At 37.8% G+C, this 23,289-nt stretch overlaps 1 protein-coding gene across 6 annotated transcripts in view; it reads left to right on the top strand.

Moving 5' to 3' along the window:
* The window catches only part of WDFY3 (WD repeat and FYVE domain containing 3), a 312,335-nt gene that overhangs the window by 122,825 nt on the left and 166,221 nt on the right, over positions 1-23,289 (top strand). For 4 of the 6 annotated variants that reach the window (XM_053599410.1, XM_053599186.1, XM_053599338.1 and 1 more), the window contains exons 5-7: positions 11,914-11,967; positions 16,050-16,159; positions 19,650-19,811. In XM_053599410.1, the coding sequence (XP_053455385.1) occupies positions 11,914-11,967; positions 16,050-16,159; positions 19,650-19,811 (326 nt within the window). The remainder of the gene's footprint in view (positions 1-11,913; positions 11,968-16,049; positions 16,160-19,649; positions 19,812-23,289) is intronic. The other 2 variants (XM_053599488.1, XM_053599268.1) reach the window with 1 other exon arrangement.

Here is a 23,289-nt window from a genome sequence, read left to right as displayed (position 1 = left end):
TGAAAGAAAGGTCTGGGGACTTTCCACATTTAGTATATAAGGTTCTGTTTTGTTTTGTTTTGTTTTTTTTGTTCTTTTTGGGGGGGTGGGGGACAGAGTCTCACTATGTCACTCTCTAGAGTGGCATTGTGTCACAGCTCACAACAACCCCTCAGACTCTTGGGTTGAAGCAAGTCTTTTGCCTCAACCTCCCAAGGAGCTGGAACTATAGGTGTCTGCCACAACGCCCGGCTTTTATTATTATTATTATTGTTGTTGTTGTAGTTGTCATTGTTGTTTTAGCTGGCCTGGGCCGGGTTCAAACCTGCCACCCTCGGTGTATGTGGCTGGTGCCCTACCCACTGAGCTATGGGTGCCACCTAAGCTTCTATGTTATTTCTGTGTGCCCCCACTGTATATGGTGCCCCCAATCCAATCTCCTTCTCTTCTTATTCTTTTCAGTGAATAAGCCTCCAGTCCAGTCTGCTTATGTAGCAAGCTAACTACTCTTGAATGTATTTTCTTTTTATTCTTTTTTTAAAATTTAACAATATTATGGGAGTACACATGTTTTTGTTATATAAATTGCTTTTATACAGCTTGAGTAAAAGTTGTAAGTATGCCCATCACACAGAGAACATGCATTGTACCTGTTAGGTGTAATCTACCTATCACATCCTCCTGCCTCCCACCTGCTTGGTTTCTGATGGGTGTTATTTCCTTATGTATACATAAGTGTTGGTCAACTCGTTCCATTTTGACAGTGAATGCATGTGGTGTTTGCTTTTTCATTCTTATGATACTTCACTTGGAAGAATGGTTTCCATCCAGGTTAATACAAAAGCTATTAGTTCACCTTTTTATGGCTGAATAGTACTCCATGGTATACATATATGACATTTTATCAATCCACTCATATACAGATGAGCTCTTGAGTTGTTTTCACATGTATATAATTGTGAGATGTCCTGCTAGAAACATTTGAGTGTAGGTGTCCTTTTTTATAAAATGTCTTTTTTTTCCTTTGGGTAAATACCCCATAGTAGTATTGCTGGGTCGAATGCTAGGTCTACTTTTAATTCTTTGAGGAATCTCCATACTACTTTACACAGAGGTTGTACTAGTTTGCAGTCCCACCAGCAGTGTGTAAGTGTTCCTATGTCTCCACATCCAGGCTAGCATTTGTTTTGGGACTTTTCAGTACCAGCCATTGTCACTGGAGTTAGGTGATACCTCCTCAGGGTGGTTTGATTTGGATTTCTGTGAGGATTACAGATGTTGAGCACTTTCTTATATGTTTATTGGCCATTACTCTGTTTTCTTTGGAAAAGTTTCTGTTCATGTCTTTTGCCTATTTTTTAATGGGATTATTTGATCCTTCTCTTGCCGATTTAGTTGAGTTATTTGTAGATTCTTGTTATCCCTTTATCAGAGGTATGGCATGCAAATATTTTCTCCCATTGTATAAATTGTCTGTTTGCTCCATTGTTTCTTTGGCTGTGCACAAGCTTTTTAATTTAATTAGGTCCGTGTATTTACTTTTCATTGTTGCAGTGATTGATTTTGAGGTCGTCTTCATGAATTCCTCACCCAAGCTGATGTCTACAAGAGTTTCTCAGGAGGCGCCTATGGCTCAAGGAGTAGGGCACTAGCCCCATATACTGAGGGTTCAAACCCAGCCTTGGCCAAAAAAACTGCACACACACACACACAAAAAAAATTTCTCCAACATCATCTTCTAGAATTCTTAGTGTTTCCTATCTTAGGTTTAAGTCTTTTATCCATCATGAGTTAATTTTTGTGAGGAATGGATCCTGTTTCAGTCTTCCACATGAAGCTATCCAATTTTCCCAGAACCATTTATTGAATAGGGATTCTTGTTTTGTTTGTTTGTTTAGACAGAGTCTCACTTTGTTGCCCTCAGTAGGGTGCTGTGGCATCATAGCTCACAGCAACCTCAGACTCTTGGACTCAAGCAATTCTCTTGAGTTGGTTGTAGGTGAATGGTTTTATATCTGGGTTCTCTATTCTGGTCCATTGGTCTATGTCTCTGTTCTTGTGCCAGTACCATGCTGTTTTTGTCACTACAGATTATTAGTATAGCTTGAAGTCTGGGAAATTGATACCTCACAATTCGTTCTTTTTGCTTAAGGTTGTTTGGGCTATATGGGATCTTTTCTGCTTCCATACGAAATGTAGAATTTTTCTAGGTATGTGAAAAATAACATCAGCATTTTAATGGGATTGACTTGAATCTGGAAATCACTTTGTATGGCATAGATATTTTAACAGTGTTGATTCTGCCAGTCCCTGAGCATGGTATATTTTTCAGTTTAAATCCTCTGCAGATTTCTTCCTCAGCATTTTGTAGTTCTCCCTGTAGAGGTCTTTCACCTCCTTGGTTAAATATATTCCTAGGTATTTTCTTTTCTTTGTGTTTCTTGTTGTTGTGAAAGGTAGTGAATCTTTGATTTGACCCTCAGCTTGACTGCTGTTAGCATATAGCAATGTTACTGATTTGTGTACATTGATTATGTAACCTGAGGCTTTGATGAATTTATGTATTAATTCCAGAAGTTTCTTGACAGAATACTTGGGGTTTTCTAGATATGAGATCATATCATCAGCCAAGAGTGATAATTTGAAATTTTCTTAGAGGTAGTGGGACAAACTTGTCTGGTTCCGGTTCAAGTGAAAGTGCTCTCAGTTTTACCATTCATTATGATGTTGGCCGTGGGTTTGTTCATACATGGCTTTCATAATTTTGAGGTATGTTCCATCACTGCCTATACTGTTAGGAGTTCTTACAATAAAAAAGCCCTGAATTTTGTTATATGCTTTTTCTCTATTGAAAAGATCGTATGGTCTTTGTTTTTCTATTTATGTGGAGAATTACATTTATAGATTTGCATATGTTGAACCATCCTTGCATGTCTGGGATGAAGCCCATCTGGTTGTGGTAGATTATATTTTTGATGTGCAGTTTGCTAGGATTTTATTGAGAATTTTGCCCTATATACATGAGGGATATTGGTTGGTAGTATTTGTAATTGTTGTGTCGTTTCCCGTGGCTTTGGTATTATGGTGATACTGGCTTTGCAGAATGAGTTGGTTTCATCCTTTTTAATATGATGAAGTACTTGGCAGTGTAGGTACCCCCATGCTTCTGTGTAGGGCTGGTAAAATTTGGCTATGAGCCATCTGGTCTATGACTTTTTGTTGGAAGATTTTTCATCATTACTTTAATTTCAATAGTTGATATTGGTCTGTGCAGTTCTGTTTCTTCCTGATCAAGCCCAGGGAACTTGTGTATTTGCAAGAATTTGTCCATTTCTGCACATTTTCAAGGTCATCTGCATAGCAATTTTTATAGTATTCAGAGGTGTTATTATGTATTTTCTTTTTTTTTTTTTTTTTTTTTTGGAGATTAAAACTGACGTTTATTTTTCTTCTTTATTACAAAGGCTGAATTTTGAAATGCCTAATCATTAAAATACTTTAAGAGTGAATAACTCTTAAAATCCTCTGACAATTTATAAGACTAATTGTATTTCCCACAGTTTTTTTTTTTTTTTTTTTATTGTTGGGGATTCATTGAGGGTACAATAAGCCAGGTTACACTGATTGCAATTGTTAGGTAAAGTCCCTCTTGCAATCATGTCTTGCCCCCATAAAGTGTGACACACACCAAGGCCCCACCCACCTCCCTCCTTCCCTCTTTCTGTTTCCCCCCCCATAACCATAATTGTCATTAATTGTCCTCATATCAAAATTGAGTACATAGGATTCATGCTTCTCCATTCTTGTGATGCTTTACTAAGAATAATATCTTCCACGTCCATCCAGGTTAATACGAAGGATGTAAAGTCTCCATTTTTTTTAATGGCTGAATAGTATTCCATGGTATACATATACCACAGCTTGTTAATCCATTCCTGGGTTGGTGGGCATTTAGGCTGTTTCCACATTTTGGCGACTGTAAATTGAGCTGCAGTAAACAGTCTAGTACAAGTGTCCTTATGATAAAAGGATTTCTTTCCTTCTGGGTAGATGCCCAGTAATGGGATTGCAGGATCAAATGGGAGGTCTAGCTTGAGTGCTTTGAGGATTCTCCATACTTCCTTCCAGAAAGGTTGTACTAGTTTGCAGTCCCACCAGCAGTGTAAAAGTGTTCCCTTCTCTCCACATCCACGCCAGCATCTGCAGTTTTGAGATTTTGTGATGTGGGCCATTCTCACTGGGGTTAGATGATATCTCAGGGTTGTTTTGATTTGCATTTCTCTAATATATAGAGATGATGAACATTTTTTCATGTGTTTGTTAGCCATTCGTCTGTCGTCTTTAGAGAAAGTTCTATTCATGTCTCTTGCCCATTGATATAAGGGATTGTTGGCTTTTTTCATGTGGATTAATTTGAGTTCTCTATAGATCCTAGTTATCAAGCTTTTGTCTGATTGAAAATATGCAAATATCCTTTCCCATTGTGTAGGTTGTCTCTTTGTTTTGGTTATTGTCTCCTTAGCTGTACAGAAGCTTTCCACCTAATCTTTGATAAACCAAACAAGAACATACCCTGGGGGAAAGACTCCCTATTCAATAAATGGTGTTGGGAGAACTGGATGTCTACATGTAAAAGACTGAAACTGGACCCACACCTTTCCCCACTCACAAAAATTGATTCAAGATGGATAAAGGACTTAAGGCATGAAACAATAAAAACCCTCCAAGAAAGCATAGGAAAAACACTGGAAGATATTGGCCTGGGGAAAGACTTCATGAAGAAGACTGCCATGGCAATTGCAACAACAACAAAAATAAACAAATGGGACTTCGTTATTATGTATTTTCATGGTATCAGTTGTAGTATCACCTTTTTGATTTCTCATTGAGCATATTAGGGTCCTTCCTTTTCTGTTTCTGGTTAATCTAGTAAGAGGCCTGTTGATTGTGTTTATCTTTTCAAAGAACTGACCTTTTGTTTTATTAATCTTCTGTATAATTCTTTTTTTTTTTTTTGTAGAGACAGAGTCTCACTGTACCGCCCTTGGGTAGAGTGCCGTGGCGTCCCACGGCTCACAGCAACCTCTAACTCTTGGGCTTATGCGATTCTCTTGCCTCAGCCTCCTGAGCAGCTGGGACTACAGGCGCCCGCCACAACGCCTGGCTAATCTTCTGTATAATTCTTTTGTGCTCTATTTCATTTACGTCTGCTCTGACTTTAGTTTTTTCTTCTGGTGGGTTTGGGATTGGTTTAATTTCCTTAATTTTATGTAGATTTCATCATTTCTTTTGGAATTGATTTCTAATTTTATTCCACTGTGGTCTGAAAAGATACATAGTATAATTTCTATTTCTTTAAATTTGTTCAGACACGCCTTGTGGCTTAGGATGTGGTCAGTCTTAGAGAATGTTTTGTATGCTGATGAGAAGAATGTATATTCAGTGGTTTGGGGGTAGAATGTCCTTAAATGTCTGTTAGGCCCATTTGTTCTAGAGTCCTATTTAAGTCCGTTGTTTTTTTAATTTATTTTCTGCTTGGAAGATCTGTCTTGTTCTCTTAGTGGGATGTTGAAGTCCCTGGCTATTACAGTGCTGCTGTTTATCATTTTGTGTAGATCAAGTAGGATTTGCTTTATGGTTCTGGGTGCACCTGTGTTAGATGCATAGATATTTAAGATTGTTGTCTTCTTGTTGAATTGTTCCCTTCACCATTATATAATGACCTTCTTTTACTTTAGTTGATTTGAAGTCTCTGTTATCTGAAATGAGAATGGCTATGCCAACCAACTTTTGTGCATGGGATATTGTTTTTCATCCCTTCACCTTGAGTCTGATGATTCATTGTGGGATAGATGGGTTTCCTAAAAACAGCAGATAGTTGGCTTATATATTTTTTTAATCCATTCAGCCATTCTGTGTCTCTTCAGTGGGGAGTTCAAGCCATTCACATATAATGCAAGAATTGTTAAGTGGAGTAGATTTCTGTTCATTCTGTTGCGTAGCCCCTTATTGCTTTGTTTTATTTCTTGAGCCATCAGGGTATCTGGGCTCTGAACTTTAGTATTTGGATGGATTTACACTGGTGAATGTTTATTGTGCTGATCAGGGTATAATGAAGATCTGTGTACATCCTACAAGGTGGGTTTGGTCTTGGCAAATTCCTTCCATGTTTGGTTGTTTGAGAGAGTCTTTGTCTCTTACATAAGAAACTTGGTTTTGCAAGATATGGGGTTCTATGCTGGCCATTTTTCTGTTTGAGAAGACTGAGATTGGGGCCTGTCCTTTCTGGCTTATAAGGGTCTCAGTTGAGAATTCTGCACTTTGTCCGATGGGTTTTCCTCTGTAAATTACCTGATGCTTTTGCCTTACAGTTTGTAGGAGTTCCTCTTCTGTGTTAACTTTGACCAGTCTGATGACTAAATGTTGTGATGATTGCCTCTTGGCAATGAATTTCCCATGAGTCTGTTGTGCTTCTAGTACTTGGATCTCCAGGTTTCTAGCGAGACCTGGAAAATTTTCTTCAAGTATTCTCTCAAATAGATTTCCCAGCTCTTGTGTATTTTCTTCTTTACTCTTAGAGATACCTATGATTCTTATGTTAGGCATCTTTTTATATAGGGTGTCCATAAAGTTCACTTGCAATTTAAAATTGACAACTATTTTAATTTAGTTGTCAATTTTAAAATAGTTGTCTATTTTAAATTGCATACAAACTTCACGGACGTCCTGTATAGAAATCCCTTATTTTTTTGTAGGCTTTGTTCATTCCTCCTATTTCCCTGTTCTTTCTCTTTGGCTGACTTGTTTAATTCAAAGGTATTGTTTTCTAGCTCGGAGATTTCTTTCTTTTACCTGGTCTAGCCTGTTCTAGCATGTTGTATATTTTCTTGAATGAATCTTTCATTTCCAGAAGCTCTGACAGGGGTACTCAAACTACAGCCCGCGGGCCACATGAGGTGGTGTGATTGTATTTGTTTCCATTTTGTTTTTTTACTTCAAAATAAGATATGTACAATATGCATAGGAATTTGTACATAGTTTTTTATTTTTTTTTAACTGTAGTCCGGCCCTCCAATGGTCTGAGGAACAGTAAACTGGCCCCCTCTTTAAAAAGTTTGAGGACTCCTAGAATAATTCAATTTTTAAATTCATTTCCTACATTGACTTTGTGGTTTCTTCATGTTGGGTTTCTGTTTTGTCTTGTATTTTATTGAACTTACTTACAATCCATATTTGAAATTCTCAATAGGTCATTTCAATATTCTTGTTTTAGTTGGGGTCCATTAGTACAGAGTTATTGTTTTCTTATTGGGATGACCTTTCGCTCTGATTTTTCTTATATCCCAAAATCTTTCCCTGATTTCTTCTCATCTGGAGCAGCTGTTGCTTCTTATTTTTGGATTTTTGTTTGATTAGATAACAGCAGGCCCAGTTTAATCTCGAGACAGTGGGTGGTGCTGTGGGGGAGACTCAACTACATTCTGTGTGTTTGAGTCAATAAATGCTGTGGATGATGTGCAAATTGACCGCCCTCTCGGTAGGTAGTTCTTGCCTAAATGAACAAGATGCAGTGTTGATTTTGGGTCCCGCAACCAGCTCTAGTCCGTAGGAGAAGCACTTATGCCCCAGGTGGTGGGTGGGGCTTGGATTTAAAGTGAGTCTTTACTTACTGCCATGGCAGAGTTGGGGGAGTTGGCATTGGGCAGGGCTGGGTTGGATGAGCTTGCTCTCATGCTTCACGTGGCTGGGAAGGCATCTGTTCAGCAGGGGTCAAAGGTCTGCTTCCAGCTTCTGGTAGAGCCTCCAGGGAAGGCTCACCCAATCACAAATCTCCCCTCCTTGCTGTGGAGCAATGCAACTGAGACCTGGGGGTGTGGGTTCTATCCTTTGTGCCTTCTCGGGATCCCTGAAGAAGCATTCTGCTCCCAAGTTGCCCACATGTTGCCAAAGCAGGTTCTATATCCCTCTGCCTCAGGTCGTGTCCCCCACTCCCACACCAAGTGGCACCAGGGAAGTACTGCACACAGGGAGCTCACAGTGCAAACACGGGCAGTTCTCCGCAGGACCCCCAGAGGAAAGGCCTGAGCCCCACTCTATGTGGAAGCCTTGGTGTGATGGCTCAGTTGTCAGTTCAGCAGTTATAAGTGGGGGGATGAAAGGGGAGAAAAAGAGTCTGGAAAGAGTCTGGAAAGAGTCTGGAAAGGCGTGAGCCCCACTCTCTGTGGCAGCCCTGGAGTGGTATATGCACCAACTGAGAGGAAAAGCAATCCCTGAGAGCCCAGCCCAAATGTCTCTTGGCAGCCACAGGCATGGGTTGACCTCTGCCCATACCCCTCTCCTTTGTGTTCTGCTCTATAACTTTTCTTTTCTTTTCTTTTTTTTATTTTTTTTATTTTTTGGAACAGAGTCTTACTCTGTTGCTCTGGATAGAGTGTTGTGGTATCATCATAGCTCACAGCAACCTCATTCTCTTTGGCTTACGGGACCTTCATGCCTCAGCCTCCCCAGTAGCTGAGATTACAGGCACCGCTACAATTTCAGGCGAGTTTTCCTATGTTTAGTAGGGGTGAGGTCTCACTCTTTCTCAGGCTGGTCTCCAACTCCTGAGCTCAGGCAATCCACCATCCGCTGCCTCCTAGAGTGCTGGGATTACAGACATGAGCCACCGCGCCTGGCCTGCAACTTCTCCCTTGAATGTATTTTCTACTAGTCCTCCTCTGTGTGGTCAGGTATCACCGATTCCTGAGCTTCTCAGAGCTTTTGTGGTAATCTGGTTGCTTTTCCACTTTCTCTGCACTTAAAGATTCTAGGAGGGTTTGCTGAATCAATTACCACAAATCTTCCTGCTATTTTAGTATCCAAAATTTTGTTGCTTTCTTTTTTTAAAAGATTCTTTTTGGTCTTAAGAGTTTATGCCTTAATAAAAAGTCTTTGACAGTGATTGTAGTGGATATTTTAGTCTGCTCAGGCTGCTGTAACAAAACAAAGTTTATTTTCTCACAATTTTGGAGGTTGGCAATCAAGTTGCCAGCATAGTTGGTTCTGGTAGAGCTCTCCTCCTGGACTGCCAGGATGCTGCCTTCTTGCTGTGTACTCACATGGGTTGCTGGGGGGGAGAATGCACTCTGGTGTCTTTTCTTGTAAGGTACCAAACTGATCACGAGGACCCTACCCTCATGACACCATCTGAACCTAATTACCTCTGAAAGGCACTATCTCCACATACCTTCACAAGAGGTGTAGGACTTCAAAGTGTGAGCTTTGAAGGGACACCGGTCAGTCTACAGCAGCAGTATTTCAGAAGAGAGCCAAGATAAATGCATGTGCCCACCTTCCATCTTAACTAGAGCCCATTATCGGTCATCAGCCATATTGAGGACTAAATCCCGTATTCAGAAGCAGTACCTTATACAGATTGATGTATGGATTTTAAAGTGTGTTGGCTTTAATTATACTTGTAGTTCTATAAACAAGCCATTGAAAGGTGATAAGCTATTTTTAAGGTTTCTGTCTCTGTCTTTTCCCTTCGTCTAAAATAGGATTGTATCTTTTTTTATCCCTAAGATTTGTATGTCTTTAGCTGTTTTAAGCAGTAATTTGAAGAGAAATCTCTGTTGCATATAATTGCATTTTCTTTCCTGAGCGATAGATTAGAAAAAAGTTACCAGAAGTTTATTTATAACTGCTTCTCTATTTGCTGTCTTTTTAAATACCTAATCTGCATGTTCTAGAAAGACATTTTGCTACACTGGAGGTTTGTTTACCTAATTCTCTTTATGATATTACATGCAATGAAAGTTATCTTAAGTAGTATAGAAGATATCTCATTGTTAGTTAATGGTAAGGGTTACACAAGTATTATTTTACTGTTAATTTTGAAATAATTATCCACTTACTGGAAGTTGCAAAAATAGTACAGTCCTGTGTGCTCTTCAGCCACATCCCCCTATCAGTGACACCTTATTACCCACGAATGTTTAGGACACATTTTTTCATGTCACATAATTCCATTAAAATTTTTATTTTTAAACTTTTGAAGCATATTAACTTTAGAATCCTGTGAAATTGAATTTAGTTTGTTTACATTTCCTCGTGGGAAGTCTTTCTGAAGCGCCCTGTTTCTAGAAGGTCTCTGTCCTCTCTGCTCACACTGGTTCCCATCTACTCAATTGCCTGGAATATTTCCTTGATGTGACATCATCTGAAAGTATCTTGTTTATTTACTTAATTAATTTTATTGTCTGTATCACTAGCACCTAGAAAAATGCTTGTCACACATTAGGTAGTCAAAGAATTTTTGTTGAATCAAATTGGCTTTTTGTTTTGTTTTAAACACTTTAGGAGTATTGTTAGAAGAGGCAGGCTTTCCTGATTTTTAACAGAGATGAACATAATTCTAGAGTATCTTCTCAGTCTGCATTAAAAAACTGTGTCTATGGGAATCCTGATTTTGTTCTTTCATTTTTAGTCTTGAACATTGGAAAATTCTTTTGGTCAGTATTGTTATTAAAGATACTTTCATAGAGATTTTTTGACCTTTTGATATTTCTAGTTACAAATTAAATTCTAGATTTTTATGATCTAAGTACAGCTCAAATTCTAGACTTCTATGATCTAAGTATACCTAAGTACAGACTCTTGCATGTTTCATTATTATTTTCTTATTTATTTTTATTGTGGTTAAAAAAAAAAAAACCACACAATTTTTTTTTTTTTTCTTTAGAGACAGAGTCTCACTTTATCACCTTTGGTAGGGTACCATGACATCACAGCTCAAAGCAACCTCCAACTCCTGGGTTTAGGCGATTCTCTTGCCTCAGTCTCCCCAGTAGCTGGGACTACAGGCGCCCGCCACAACGCCCGGCTGTTGTTGTTGTTGTTGTTGTTGTTGCAGTTTGGCTGGGGCAAGTGTTTGGTATTGTTAACTCTAAGCATCATGCTACACAGCACATCTCTAGAACTGTTTTATCTTGCGTGATTGAAACTTTGTACCCCTTGAACAGGAACTCCTTATTTCCACCTCTTTTCAGCCTCCAGACATCAACCAAAATTCTTTTTCTTCTCTTGTGAGAAGACTCGAGTTGACCTCTTGACTATTTTATATTCCTCATATAAGCTTTTCTTTTATAGGAAGTTAACCATTGAAAGGAATATTGTCATAATTTACACTCATGTAACTTTTCTTAAAAAAAAAAAAAAAGTGAAACATTTCTATTAATCCCTGTGAAAGTTGGCTGTATTTGTTATACACTAAAGCAAGATTATTTTTCTAAGACCCCCCTGGATTTTGTGAGGAAGCCTTGTTTTGGGTGTTACCTAATCACCACTCACATATAAAGTCTTTTTATCAGATTACGTCCAACATGAACTCTAATCTCAGTAGGAACCGTGTTCACCTGCAGTTCTCTTGTTGAAATTTACCGGAAGTTAGTGAAAATGGAAAACTTTTAGGGAATAGCAAGATGCAGAATGGGTGAGTGGACAGCTTCACAGTCTCTTTCTCTCACTCTTTCCTGTATTTCTCTTCTGATTGTTGCCTCCATGTGGATTTTTAAATAGTATGTAGTGACTCTCAACTAATTTGAGAAAACATAGTTACGTGGGCATAGAGTGTGCAGGGTGCAGATTTTCCCCCATCTCTTCTAGTGATTTGTTAAATTCAGCCATGCACATTCTGCTTAATTCTAAGCAGGACATGGTTGATTTATATCAATGAAGCAGAAAATTCCCATCTCTCTAAAAAATAGTATCTTCCATTACGAATGACTTTGCTACGTTCAAATGCCACTGTTAAGCTCAGTGGTGCAGTCCCCAGCTGGCAGCCAGCCAGTGATGGACAGGCTGAACTAGATGGTGACCACGGTACTCATGTGGCGGGCTTGGTAGAATGTAGTGCGTCCCCAGTTAGACAACCAGCTTTTTTTTTTTAAACAGAAAAACAGTGTGCACTGCTGTCCCCCAAGGATTTCAAAGCCACAACACCCTCAGGTAATTTCATTCCCAAGGTGTGGTTATGTATGGTCAATGGAAAGAAGCATGGACGCTGTGAGTTCTCATACTGTTTTTCTGACTAACTTGTAGATTTTTTTTTCCTTATATTTCTTTTTTTTTCTCTTTGAGGGATCAGGAGTGTTTAGGGCTTTATGTCTTCATGAAATAAGTGTAATAATGCTATTGGCATGTTCCACCATCATCCTGAAGTATTAATTTGAAATGACGTATGTTTTAAATGACTTTGCAATGGAAAAATTGTTGTATTACACTTATTAACAAGTTTTTTATTCTGATCTGAATGCTGTATAATTGAATTCACTTGTATTCTTTCACGGTAGTGTACATTTTTTACTTTTTTAATCTAACTATGAGCACTACTAACGATTTCTGTGTTTTTCATTCTAACTATATTTATTGAAATGCAGTGTGAGAACTAAAGCATGAAATAAAATGATCGACACCTCTAAAGATAGGTTGATATCATATCTTTTCGTTAACTCATAACCATAAGTTAAATTATCATTTAAGTTTGTGTTTGACAAATATTATTTAAGTAAATAGAGCCTAATGCAAGTGACAAGTAATGGGCTTCCCCTCCCCCAAAGTTTTAAGAAACTATTTGATTTAAGAAGATTTTATTTAAAATTACTTCCTAGAATAATATGTAATGTTTTAAAGATAGCACTAAATGCTATATAGTTTAAAATGAGCTGCTTTCCTCATTTAGAATAAAAACTGGGAGATTCCTTTGAGATAGTCTATCAGGGGTCCTCAAACTTTTTAAACAGGGGGCCAGTTCGCTGTCCCTCAGGCCGTTAGAGGGCCAGACTATTGTTTTAAAAAAAAAACTATGAAACTATGAACAAATTCCTATGCACATTGCACATATCTTATTTTGAAGTAAAAAAACAAAACGGGAACAAATGCAATCACACTGCCTCATATCTTATTTTGAAGTTAAAAAACAAAACGGGAAGAAATGCAATCACGCTGCCTCATGTTGCCCTCGGGCCGCAGTTTGAGGACCCCTGTGGCCTGTTGGCAGATGGAAGTAAAATGGTTTCTCTGAATGCAGTTGACATGCAGAGGCGGTGTGTTTGTCCATCAGTGGAGGTTGGGATCTCTTCCTATCATTCAGCCACACCCCTGTCCAGACTCTTTATCTGAAGGAGCAGGTGACTCAAAGGCAGATAACATGATTTTACATTATTACTGATTAGCTTAAGATTTCTACTTTCTCAAAAAGAATAACTGTTATTGTTAAATTGGCAAAGCGGTTAAAAGGGTACATGTTACTGATTAGACCATCTTATTCTTTTTCATGAGAAAAAGAGATCTTTTTAATGAACACTACGCTCCACTAATGCTGGGCGTAATGTTTAATGACTAATGCTGTAATGTTTAATGACAAATAGAACATTGGCTTTTTATCCATTGTTTGTCTTTTCTCAACTTGAGGAATTCCTTAATGTTCATTGTCAACTAAAACATAAGAAACCACACATTTGAAGTACAAGAGCCCATCCTTGATCAGGTAACTACACTGCTTCAGACCCAGACATTAGTGTCCATTGTTGGTCTCTGACAATTTAATGAATAGTGGAAATACATATTTTCCCATTTTCTTTTTCCACTGATAGGGCTAAATAATGTGAATGGAATCCAAATTCATTCAAATGTGGCTTATCTATGTGGTTCTACTTCTGTACCAGGAAGATAACTTTGTTTTGCCTCTTCTCTTAAATAGGAATCGTTTTTTCAAAATCTGTTTTTCCCCCTCTGTGAGAAACACAGGTGGTATTGACTAGATATTTTTATAATCAATGTTTTTTTATAAAGTAAAATTTCATTACATTGATTTAACTATGATATAATCAATTTGAAAATGGTAAATTGTTTCTTAAAGATACTGAATTACAAAATTAAAAATGTACAATTTAAAACAGAAGTTTTACATGGTGAAGAAGTCTAGGAAACAAAAGCTTTTTACTAATGATCTCAAACCACAGTTGCTAAAGTAGTTTTCTCAGTGGTATTTTCTTATTTTTTCTCTCTCTAATGAGACCGTAGCAATTTAGTCAGCCTTTGACACTGCTTCCTTTGTGTTTCTCCCCTCTGCAAAACAAACAGGCATCCATCTTACCCGTAATAGTCCAGATCTCTTCATGTTCATTAGAAACTTGAACTCAGTCTGTCCTTCTGTTGCTATCACTCTTTTGATCTAGTTAGGCTGACTCACTTAGCAGAGACTTGTTGGGTGCCCACCAAGTGGCAGGTGATATCTTAGATACTAGAGATTGGCAGTGGGGAGGCAGATGAAGAGTAACCATAGGAATAGAGTAATTAAACACTTACGAGATATTAAGTGTTAGAAATAAGCCAGGTTTTTGTTCGTTTCCCTCTTTTCCATAAAAAAAAATAGTTCTATTATTGCTCCCATAGTATTATTATTATTATTATATTTTTTAGAAATAGTACCCTCTTTGTTGTCCAGGCTGGCCAAAACTTCAGGACTCAAGTGATCCTTCTGCCTCATTCAGCCCCCAGAATAGCTGAGACTACAGGTGCATTATACCACACCTGGCTCCAGTTAATTTTTTCAGTCACTATCTGTAATCACTAGACAGCCTGGATTTGAGTATGAGTTCAGATATGAATTCAGTGACTAGCTTTGTGACCATAAGCAAATTACTTACCCTCTTCATTTCTCAATTTTACCATAATGAGTAGTAAATTAATAGAAAACAACTCATAGAATTTTTGTAAAGATTAAGTGAGTTAAACCCACAAGTACTTAAAACAGTGCTTGATATAAAGTTGACTCAATAAAAAGAAGCTGTTAAAATTTTTTTGTTGTTAAATGTTCCTTCAACCAGAGCTATAAAATGCCGAAACATGCCTGGCACAGAATCATATGTCAGTCTGTGTTCGGTAATCTAATGAAACATTTTCATCTTTATTGTATTAAATCGAAGGAAAAATACATCTAAAGTAATCTAAATCCTGTTTATCCACCTTCTTGCTTCTTTATGAAGTGTGTTAATACATGAGTGAACAGTTCAGTTAGTTCATAGTGAACAGATTAGACCGACTTTCTGACAATTTTAATTCACCTCAAATGTTAATATAAAAATTGGTAAACTGTGCTGATAAAATTAAGTGCAAGTTTAGAGATTTCTCCATTTTTCCATTTCTCTAAAAAGTAAATTACTTTGAAAGCGTCTTCTGAGGCTGCAGGTGCATGGGTGGCTCTCTTACACTCCTCCCTAATTCCCTTGCTCAGGCTGTTCTCCGTGTATCACCGAGGCAGTCTCTTCCTTCTGTTTCCCTCCTGTCAGTCTCCTTGGCCTTCCAGTGTGTCACACACATTACTACTAGATTAATAGTCTTGGGATAATCCTTTTGTCATCTACCTTGCCCAAGAAACTAGCTCCCTCTTACCCAAAGAGCCAAATACAGCCTATAGCTTGCCCTCCTTTGTAGCTAGGGAGCTGTATTTTTTATCACTACTGGCGTTACTAGACTCTGCTTGTCAGCTTCCACATCTGGGTTGTTAAGCTAGTGTCCCTATAGTTTTTTGCTGTGGTGAACATACACACTGTACATGCAGGCCCATTTCTCTAGCCACTTTTTGTTTTTAGTACTTTGCTTCTCTTCTCTGCATGTAGTCCCCCATCCAGGAAATTTTAGCGTAAACTTCACCTCTTCCATGAGTCTTTTTGATTAGTTCATGACATAGCTTTCTCTAAAATATGAAGGTTGAATTCTATCTACATTTCTGTACTAATGATACAAAGATTTATGTATACTATTAAAACATCACTATTTTATAAATTTGCCCATATATATATGGTGCTAATATGAAGTGTGTAAGCATGGGTACCAATGTTTCCTTGGTAGGTTTTAAGAAAGAACCTCTTGGGGCGGCGCCTGTGGCTCAGTGAGTAGGGCACCGGCCCCATGTCCCAAGGGTGGTGGGTTCAAACCCGGCCCCGGCCAAACTGCAACAAAAGAAAGAACCTCTTTGTAGGTGACTTTCCTCCCCCTATTTATCAGCTTTCCCTTTGGTGTTGTAGAGGCTGCAAGTCGGGCCATAGTCCAATTCCTGGAGATCAATCAGAGTGAAGAAGCCAGTAGAGGCTGGATGCTTCTGACAACAATTAATTTGTTAGCATCCTCTGGTCAGGTAAGTCTTTAGTTTTCATATGTGTTAAATCGCCTTCTTTTTGTAACCTCTTGGGATTTTGTTACTATACCCAAATGAGATTATGGTAATTGTTTGTATTCTGTTAACTGTCCTAAAACATCATTTTATGCTTGCAATATCTCCATTAGGAACTTGGTATTTTATACATTTTACTTTTGAGGAAATGCATGGCTTAGAGGAGTGTCTTCCATCTTTTCATATCGTAATATGCTTAGAACATGATACAGTTTGTACAGCTTGCTGGACAAAGAGATGGACCACTTAGAGTGGAGGCAGCAAGCCAGGAGCTCTAGATCCATCAGGCCCATTGTGGTATCTTTGTAACACATGTTACGGAAACTCTGGCTTAGAAAAAAAATATTCATTTAAGATCACTTAGCTAATAAGGAATGAAAGGCATGGAAAGTACTTTTACATTTGTATGGAAATAGCAGGATAATATATATTCCCTTCTCATTTGATTTATGCTGGAGATTGCTTTTTATATCCTCTAAATTAGCTTTAGTATCTGTCATGATATATATTGTGATACTCATTAATAAGCCACTTGGATATCTGTTTTTCGACGTTTGATATTTTGGAATAAAGGAGGTTTATTCAGCCTTCTAAAATTCAGAGTATAATTATCTATCAATGTTTGTTCCAATCTTGGGACTCTCTGTCTAAATTACAACAGAGACTTTCAAAAACATTTGATAATAAGACTTACAAAGGTGACTCTAAGTACTCGTATTCTGAAACTAGTCACTAGCCCAAAGTAATGAGCACTTGGATTTTTCTTTGGAATGGTTTGTTTTCTTCTTCTTGTTTGTTTGTTTTTTACTTTCTTTTTTCCTTCAGGGAATTAGCGTGACTAACTTCTTCTGGTTTTCCTGGAACTTACATACAGTTCTACATCTCAGGAATAACTCAGTCCCAGGTTGGAGATGGTTGGTCACCCTAAGGGGCCCTCAGGTGATCCTAAAGTAGACCATGTTTTCATGTGTCTGATTATACTGCAACTGACAAAATCCCAATTCTGTTTCCTGTTTATGGTAACTATAAATAGCTCTATGTTGTTATACCGAAATTTATTTTAGAATAGCGTATCTTTATATACTATTAAAATTTTATTATTAAATTTAAATATTTAAATTTTAAATATATTAAATCTTTAATGTTAAATACTTAATAGCAATAACTTTTAATTATAATATTTCTACATTTTGTATTTTCCATAGACTCTTAATCACTTAAAAATTACAAATTTAGATACCAAGTTATACTTTATATCTATTGATACAAGACGAAAATGAAAAATCATAACTTCTGTCTTAATAGAAAAAGAAAGCTAATAGTATTTTAATTGGGAAAAGATACTTTTAAAAAGAAGGTTTGTTCTACAAAAGGGTGGGCTCAATGAAAAAATTAAGTAAGAAATAAAAAGCAAATTTAGTGTTTTGAGCTGCCCTTTTTTGTTTGAGTACCATTTTCTGGTGGCAGTAGTGATACAGAGAGATGACTAAAAGGCGCCCGACTCAACACGTAGATGACAGCAATGAAGCAGAGAAAAACTGCACCATAGAATTCAGTAATGTATTTGTATTGCTATGAAGGTAGAAACGTGAGGGTAAACACTTTAACGGTGAGGGTGGGGTGGCCGATGAGGAATTAATGAAGGAAGGTTTGAGACGCTTAGGTGTATGACAACACGATATGTCAAGAAAGAACACATCGTAGGTGGGTAGAGAAGAGTGCTTTGTGTATTTGAGGCAGAAAATGATACTGGGTAGGTAGAAAGGGGACAGATTTAGCAATCCTTCAGAAAGGATTATTCCTGAGATTCTCTCCACTCCGTCACCCTGCTACTGCATCAGCTCAGGCCCCACGTCTCATGGGGGTTCTGTGTTAGTTTGCTAGTTACCCTTGCCTTCTGACTCTCTATATTTAATTTATGGTCTATACTACCACCAGCTAATTTTCTGAAATCTAGTTCTATTTTTGTCTGTGACATTACATTGGGCTTCCATCGCCAGCAAATTAGAAGTCAGACTAGAATGGGAGACCCTGTTGTAGGCTTTTGAGCATATACACTTTGTGGACCCCGTAACCAGCTCCCTCCCCTGAAGTAGAGTATGTAAGTAATGAGCCTCGGTTGCTTTGTTTGTAAAATGAGGATGACAGTGTCTACCTCATAGGGTTGACTTGAGGAATAGATAAGTTCTTGTGTGCGGAGTGATCAGGCTGTTCTACGGGTATGATCACCACCAATTAAAGGTTAACCATTACCACTGTGGCCTCTTAGCAGTCAGCAGTTTTGGACCCCGTGTTTCCTCAGACATGCTATACCATAGCTTCACCTGCTATCTATCTTCCAGGTGAACTTTCCCTTTTTTGAATTCCTGACACTTTTTTATTCCATCCCTCACAGTATTGATTAGTCCTTTTTATACACATGTATGAGCCTTCGTATGCTAATTGTTAGAATTAATAGATTAAATCATAGTTACCTATGAATCTATTAATGCTAGTGGACTGTGGTCTTGTAAAGGTTAGGGAAATTTTGTCTTTTTATGCCTGGCCCCCCACCCCCCAAGCACCCCACCTGACATTCCCTGAGTCATTCAATGAATGTTTGAAGAGAAAGTTAAGTAAACTAAACAGATGATAACAACATGTTGATGTCTAATGCAGTGAAAATTTTTATTCTAAGCTGCATCTTGGAAAATCTTGACAAATATGATATTTTTCTTCTTAACAATGTTAAAATGTTTACTATAAGAAGGTCTAGAATTTTTTCCTCTGGAAATTTTTTTTAAATAATACAGAGTTGTACTTGTCTCAGTGGTGGCTGTATCTGTCAAATGTCTTTCCAACCTTAAGGATCTACGGTAAGAATAATGGCAAAAGTGATAGAAAAGCAGCTGCTAATCTATGTTTTGCCTACATGTCTTTGCATTTATTATCTTATAACCCTCATTTTTACCCTAAGAATTATGCACCATTTTATCTATTTTTATAAGAGAGAAAAAAGTGAGGCCCAGGAAAATAAGTCATTTTCTGAAGTTCATGGTCAGTAAGTGCCTGGTTTTCTAAAATCTAAAGCTTATATTCTTTTAAACATGTTGCTTTTTACTAAATACATGTTAAGTTTAATAAATTACTATAAAACAAGTAAACCCTGTCTAAACATTTGATGAAAGCAGTGGTTCTCAACCTTCCTAATGCCTCAACCCTTAAATACAGTTCCTCATGTTGTGGTGACCCCCAACCATAAAATTATTTTCGTTGCAGGTTGAGAACAACTGGATTAAAGCAAATTTGTCTAAATCGGCAATGGTGTATTTCTCAGCATGTAGTCATTTAAAATTCTTTGACAAATTTAAAAAGTTATCTTGATACATGACTTTCAGATTTCACATTGATAAGTTCCTCAGTAGTACCAGTGACGGTTCTGTCTATGCATTTATTTATTGGTTTTGTTTTCCAGAAAACCGTGGACTGCATGACAACGATGTCAGTGCCTTCCACCCTGGTTAAATGTTTATATCTGTTTTTTGACCTTCCACATGTGCCTGAGGCAGTTGGAGGTGCACAGAACGAGCTACCTCTAGCAGAACGTCGAGGACTACTCCAGAAAGTTTTTGTACAGGTATGAAGGTGTTGTTTACCTGGTGATCTGCATAGCTCTGTTTAAAGTGAAATGAGTGCATTTCTCAAGTAGGTATGCTGCATATTCCATTTTGTATAGTGTGTCATTCTTGTATTTTAATATGATGTTATCTTATAATTATCATATTCTTAAATCTGCAGAAAAAATATTGAACTATTCTTTTCAGGACTAAAATTTTAGTGAGGTATTATTAGAAAGTTTGTTTCTCTGAACAGATCCAGCTATTAATATTACATTTGATACATCTTTTTTTAAAAAAAAAGTTATTTCAAGCAGGGTTGTGGGATTTATTTATTTATTTACTTATTTTTTAGACACAGTCTCGCTTGGTTACCATCAATAGAGTGCTGTGGCATCTTATCTCACAGCAACCTCAAACTCTTGGGCTCAAGTGATCTTATTGCCTCAGCCTCCCAAGTAGCTGGGACTACAGGTGCCCGTCACAATGCCTGGCTATTTTTTAGAGACGGGATCTTGCTCTGGCTCAGGCAATCCACCCTCCTCAGCCTCCCAAGTGCTGGGATTACAGGCATGAGCCACTGTGCCCAGCTACATTTGATATATCAATAACATCTCTAAAACAACCTAAGTAAGGAAAACTTTTCTGAAAATTAAGATTTAGGTAGTATTTCTGATAATGTTAAGAAATTCTGGCTAGACACAATGGCTCATGTCTGTAATCATAGCACAGAGGAGGCCGAGGTGAGTGGATTGCTTGAGTTTAGGAGTCTGAGATTAGCCAAGCAAGAATGAGACCCCTTCTCTGCTAAAAATAGAAAAACCAGCCAGGCATCCTGGTGAGTGCCTGTAAGTCCCAGATACTCAGGGGGCTGAGGCAGGAGGATCACTCCAGCCCAAGAGTTTGAGGTTGCTGTGAGCTATGATTATTAAAACAGGAAGTAGAGTACTGATTTCTAGGGATTAAGGGGAGGAAAGAAAAGGGAAATACTGTTCAGTGGGAATAGAGTTTTCAGTTTTGTAGTCTTCAGTTTCTAGAGATCTGCTGTACAACATTGTATGTGGTAGCACTAATACACTGCACAGTTAAAATGGTTAAGATGGTAAATTCTGTGTTACGAGTTTTTATCGTAATAAAAATTTACAGCAACATATTTAAATCTAGTTCTATAAAATTATGTCACGTAAGATGCAGATTTCTCACCTACAAAATGAAAATGATATCTACTTACAGGGCTTTGTGAGGTCTATATGAAATTAAAGCTGTGGTTTTCTGCCAGCACAAAGCAGATGGACTGACTACTGCCCTTGTCCCCAGCACAGAGAGAGTAGAAAGAGAGTAGAAGGGACGGTGCATTCGAGTAGGGATGGAGGAACAGGTATGGTTAATGATTGCTTGATCACCTCGTGTTACTAGTATCTCTCCTGCTCTGCTGTGCAGAGATGCTGGCGGTGAAAGGACAGGAGAGGGAGATCGAGGCAATTGCAGAAAGTAAAGGAGAGAACTATCAATAAAATACTAAATCAGCAAATATTTGTAGAACTCTTGTTCAAGCACCTTCGCGATTATAGTGTTTATGGCTAACATCTTTTATCTGAATCTGCAAGACAAACCCATGAGTTCAGAGCTTTTGTTTTTTCTCCAAATGATTGTGTGAGCAAGTGGCAGAAATAGGATTAGAACTCAGGTTTATGTGACTCTCGAATAACATCAGATGAGAAAAACCATGGGAATAAATAGAGGAATAAATCACATGGAAATTAAAGCTCCTTAAAGATATTGCTGATGAATGTGGTGGATTACTGTTTGCTGTCTAGAAGAGCAGCTTCATTTCAGTAAAGCCCTTTTGAAGAACTGATTAATGCCTTAGGCGATACATGAGAGCTACAATTTTATACTTCTGATGTCTAAAGGGCGCTGCATTTTATACATGTATTACCTAACTAAGCACAGCAAAGTTTTTCTTTAAAACTTAAAAAAATTGTCCCTGCCTTTGAAAGCAGCAGGTGCTAACTTTCATGGACGTGGGACTCAGTTTTATTTTATTTATTTATTTATTTTTTACTTCCTTTTTTTTTTTTTTTTTTGGCCGGGGCTAGGTTTGAACCTGCCACCTCCGACATATGGGACCGGCGCCCTACTACTTGAGCCACAGGCGCCACCCGGGACTCAGTTTTAGCATGTGGGAGTCATGGAATGCTAAACTCCTCGTTTACAGTTGTGGAAACTGGGTGACTTGTGTGATCCCTGGCACACACATGAGTGGTAGTGGTAAGAGCCGAGCTAACGCCTGGCTCAGCATCCCTCGCAGTGCATGGCATCACCTCCTTTGTTTTAGTTCCTCATTGTAGGCTGGATACTGTTTTCATCATTCTGTGTAGAAGACCAATTGAGATAAGCTTATTACATGTTTTATGATAGATGAAATCCCTATGTTTGTAGTATTGTTATGTGACAGATGGTTCCTGGATCTTAGCATTTGGTACTGCCTCACGCAGGCGGGCAGGCTTTTTTTGTTGATGTGGCCAGTTTTTGGCCTGCCACACTTGGTTAGACTTCATAACAGTGTCCACAAATAGACACAGTCAGTGTAGGAGCAGAAAAGGAAGGAGAAATAAACTGTTTTCTATTCTGTAAAATGATAAAATTATACTAGATTATTTGAAAAAGACTTTTTGCCTATTAAGATTAGGAACCAGTTAATCTTAAGAGTCATTAGATTCAATGAATCATTAAATCCAGTTTATTTCTGAGAAGAGGGATTTGAGTTGGAAAAAAAGGAATTTATTATCATTGAATTTATTTTCAATGTTAGAAATTAGGGAAATGGCATCTGTCCTTCTAATCATGTAAGGTAGGGTCAGAACCAGCATGAGGTATAATGAATACGCCCCTCCCAGCATATACTGTTTGGTTGGACTTGACTGTATTCACGTGGGGCTTTCAGAACCCAGCTGTTCTTCCAATCATTTGGAGGGGGGTGATGGTGCCATATTTACTAATGTAACAATTGTATCATTTTTCTGAATTATTAATACTTTTTTTTCTGACCGATATTTGGCAGCCATGAATTAGAAACCTTTGTATTCAAGCAAGTTTTTACTTTACGTTGAAGGACATAGGAAAAGGAATACTTAACTTCCTCAGACAAAACGTATTTCAAACACCTCTGTTTAGCAGTTTGTCTACTGATGTTGAAGTACTCAAATTTCATGAAGGATTTTTCTTTTAGGAGAAAAAGTAATGTCGTAAATTACAGTTATTTTATTCACATTATACATATTTTAAAATATTTAGATGAGAAAAAGTTAGCAAAGAGAAAAAAAGTTAACTTTTCCTGACAGTGAACTGGGGATTAGAAGGAAGAGTATACTGAGGGCCAAAGCCACAGCTGAATTCCCCAGGCAGAAGACTCTTTCTATTGTGAGCTCTCATGTAGTGAGTATTTCACAAATTATAGTTAAGGAATAAGTTCTGATTCCAGAATTTTAAAAGTCC

The sequence above is a fragment of the Nycticebus coucang genome, chromosome 1 (genome assembly GCF_027406575.1).
Source record: "Nycticebus coucang isolate mNycCou1 chromosome 1, mNycCou1.pri, whole genome shotgun sequence".
Classification (NCBI taxonomy): domain Eukaryota; kingdom Metazoa; phylum Chordata; class Mammalia; order Primates; family Lorisidae; genus Nycticebus; species Nycticebus coucang.
This window is presented reverse-complemented; position numbering and strand designations above follow the sequence as displayed.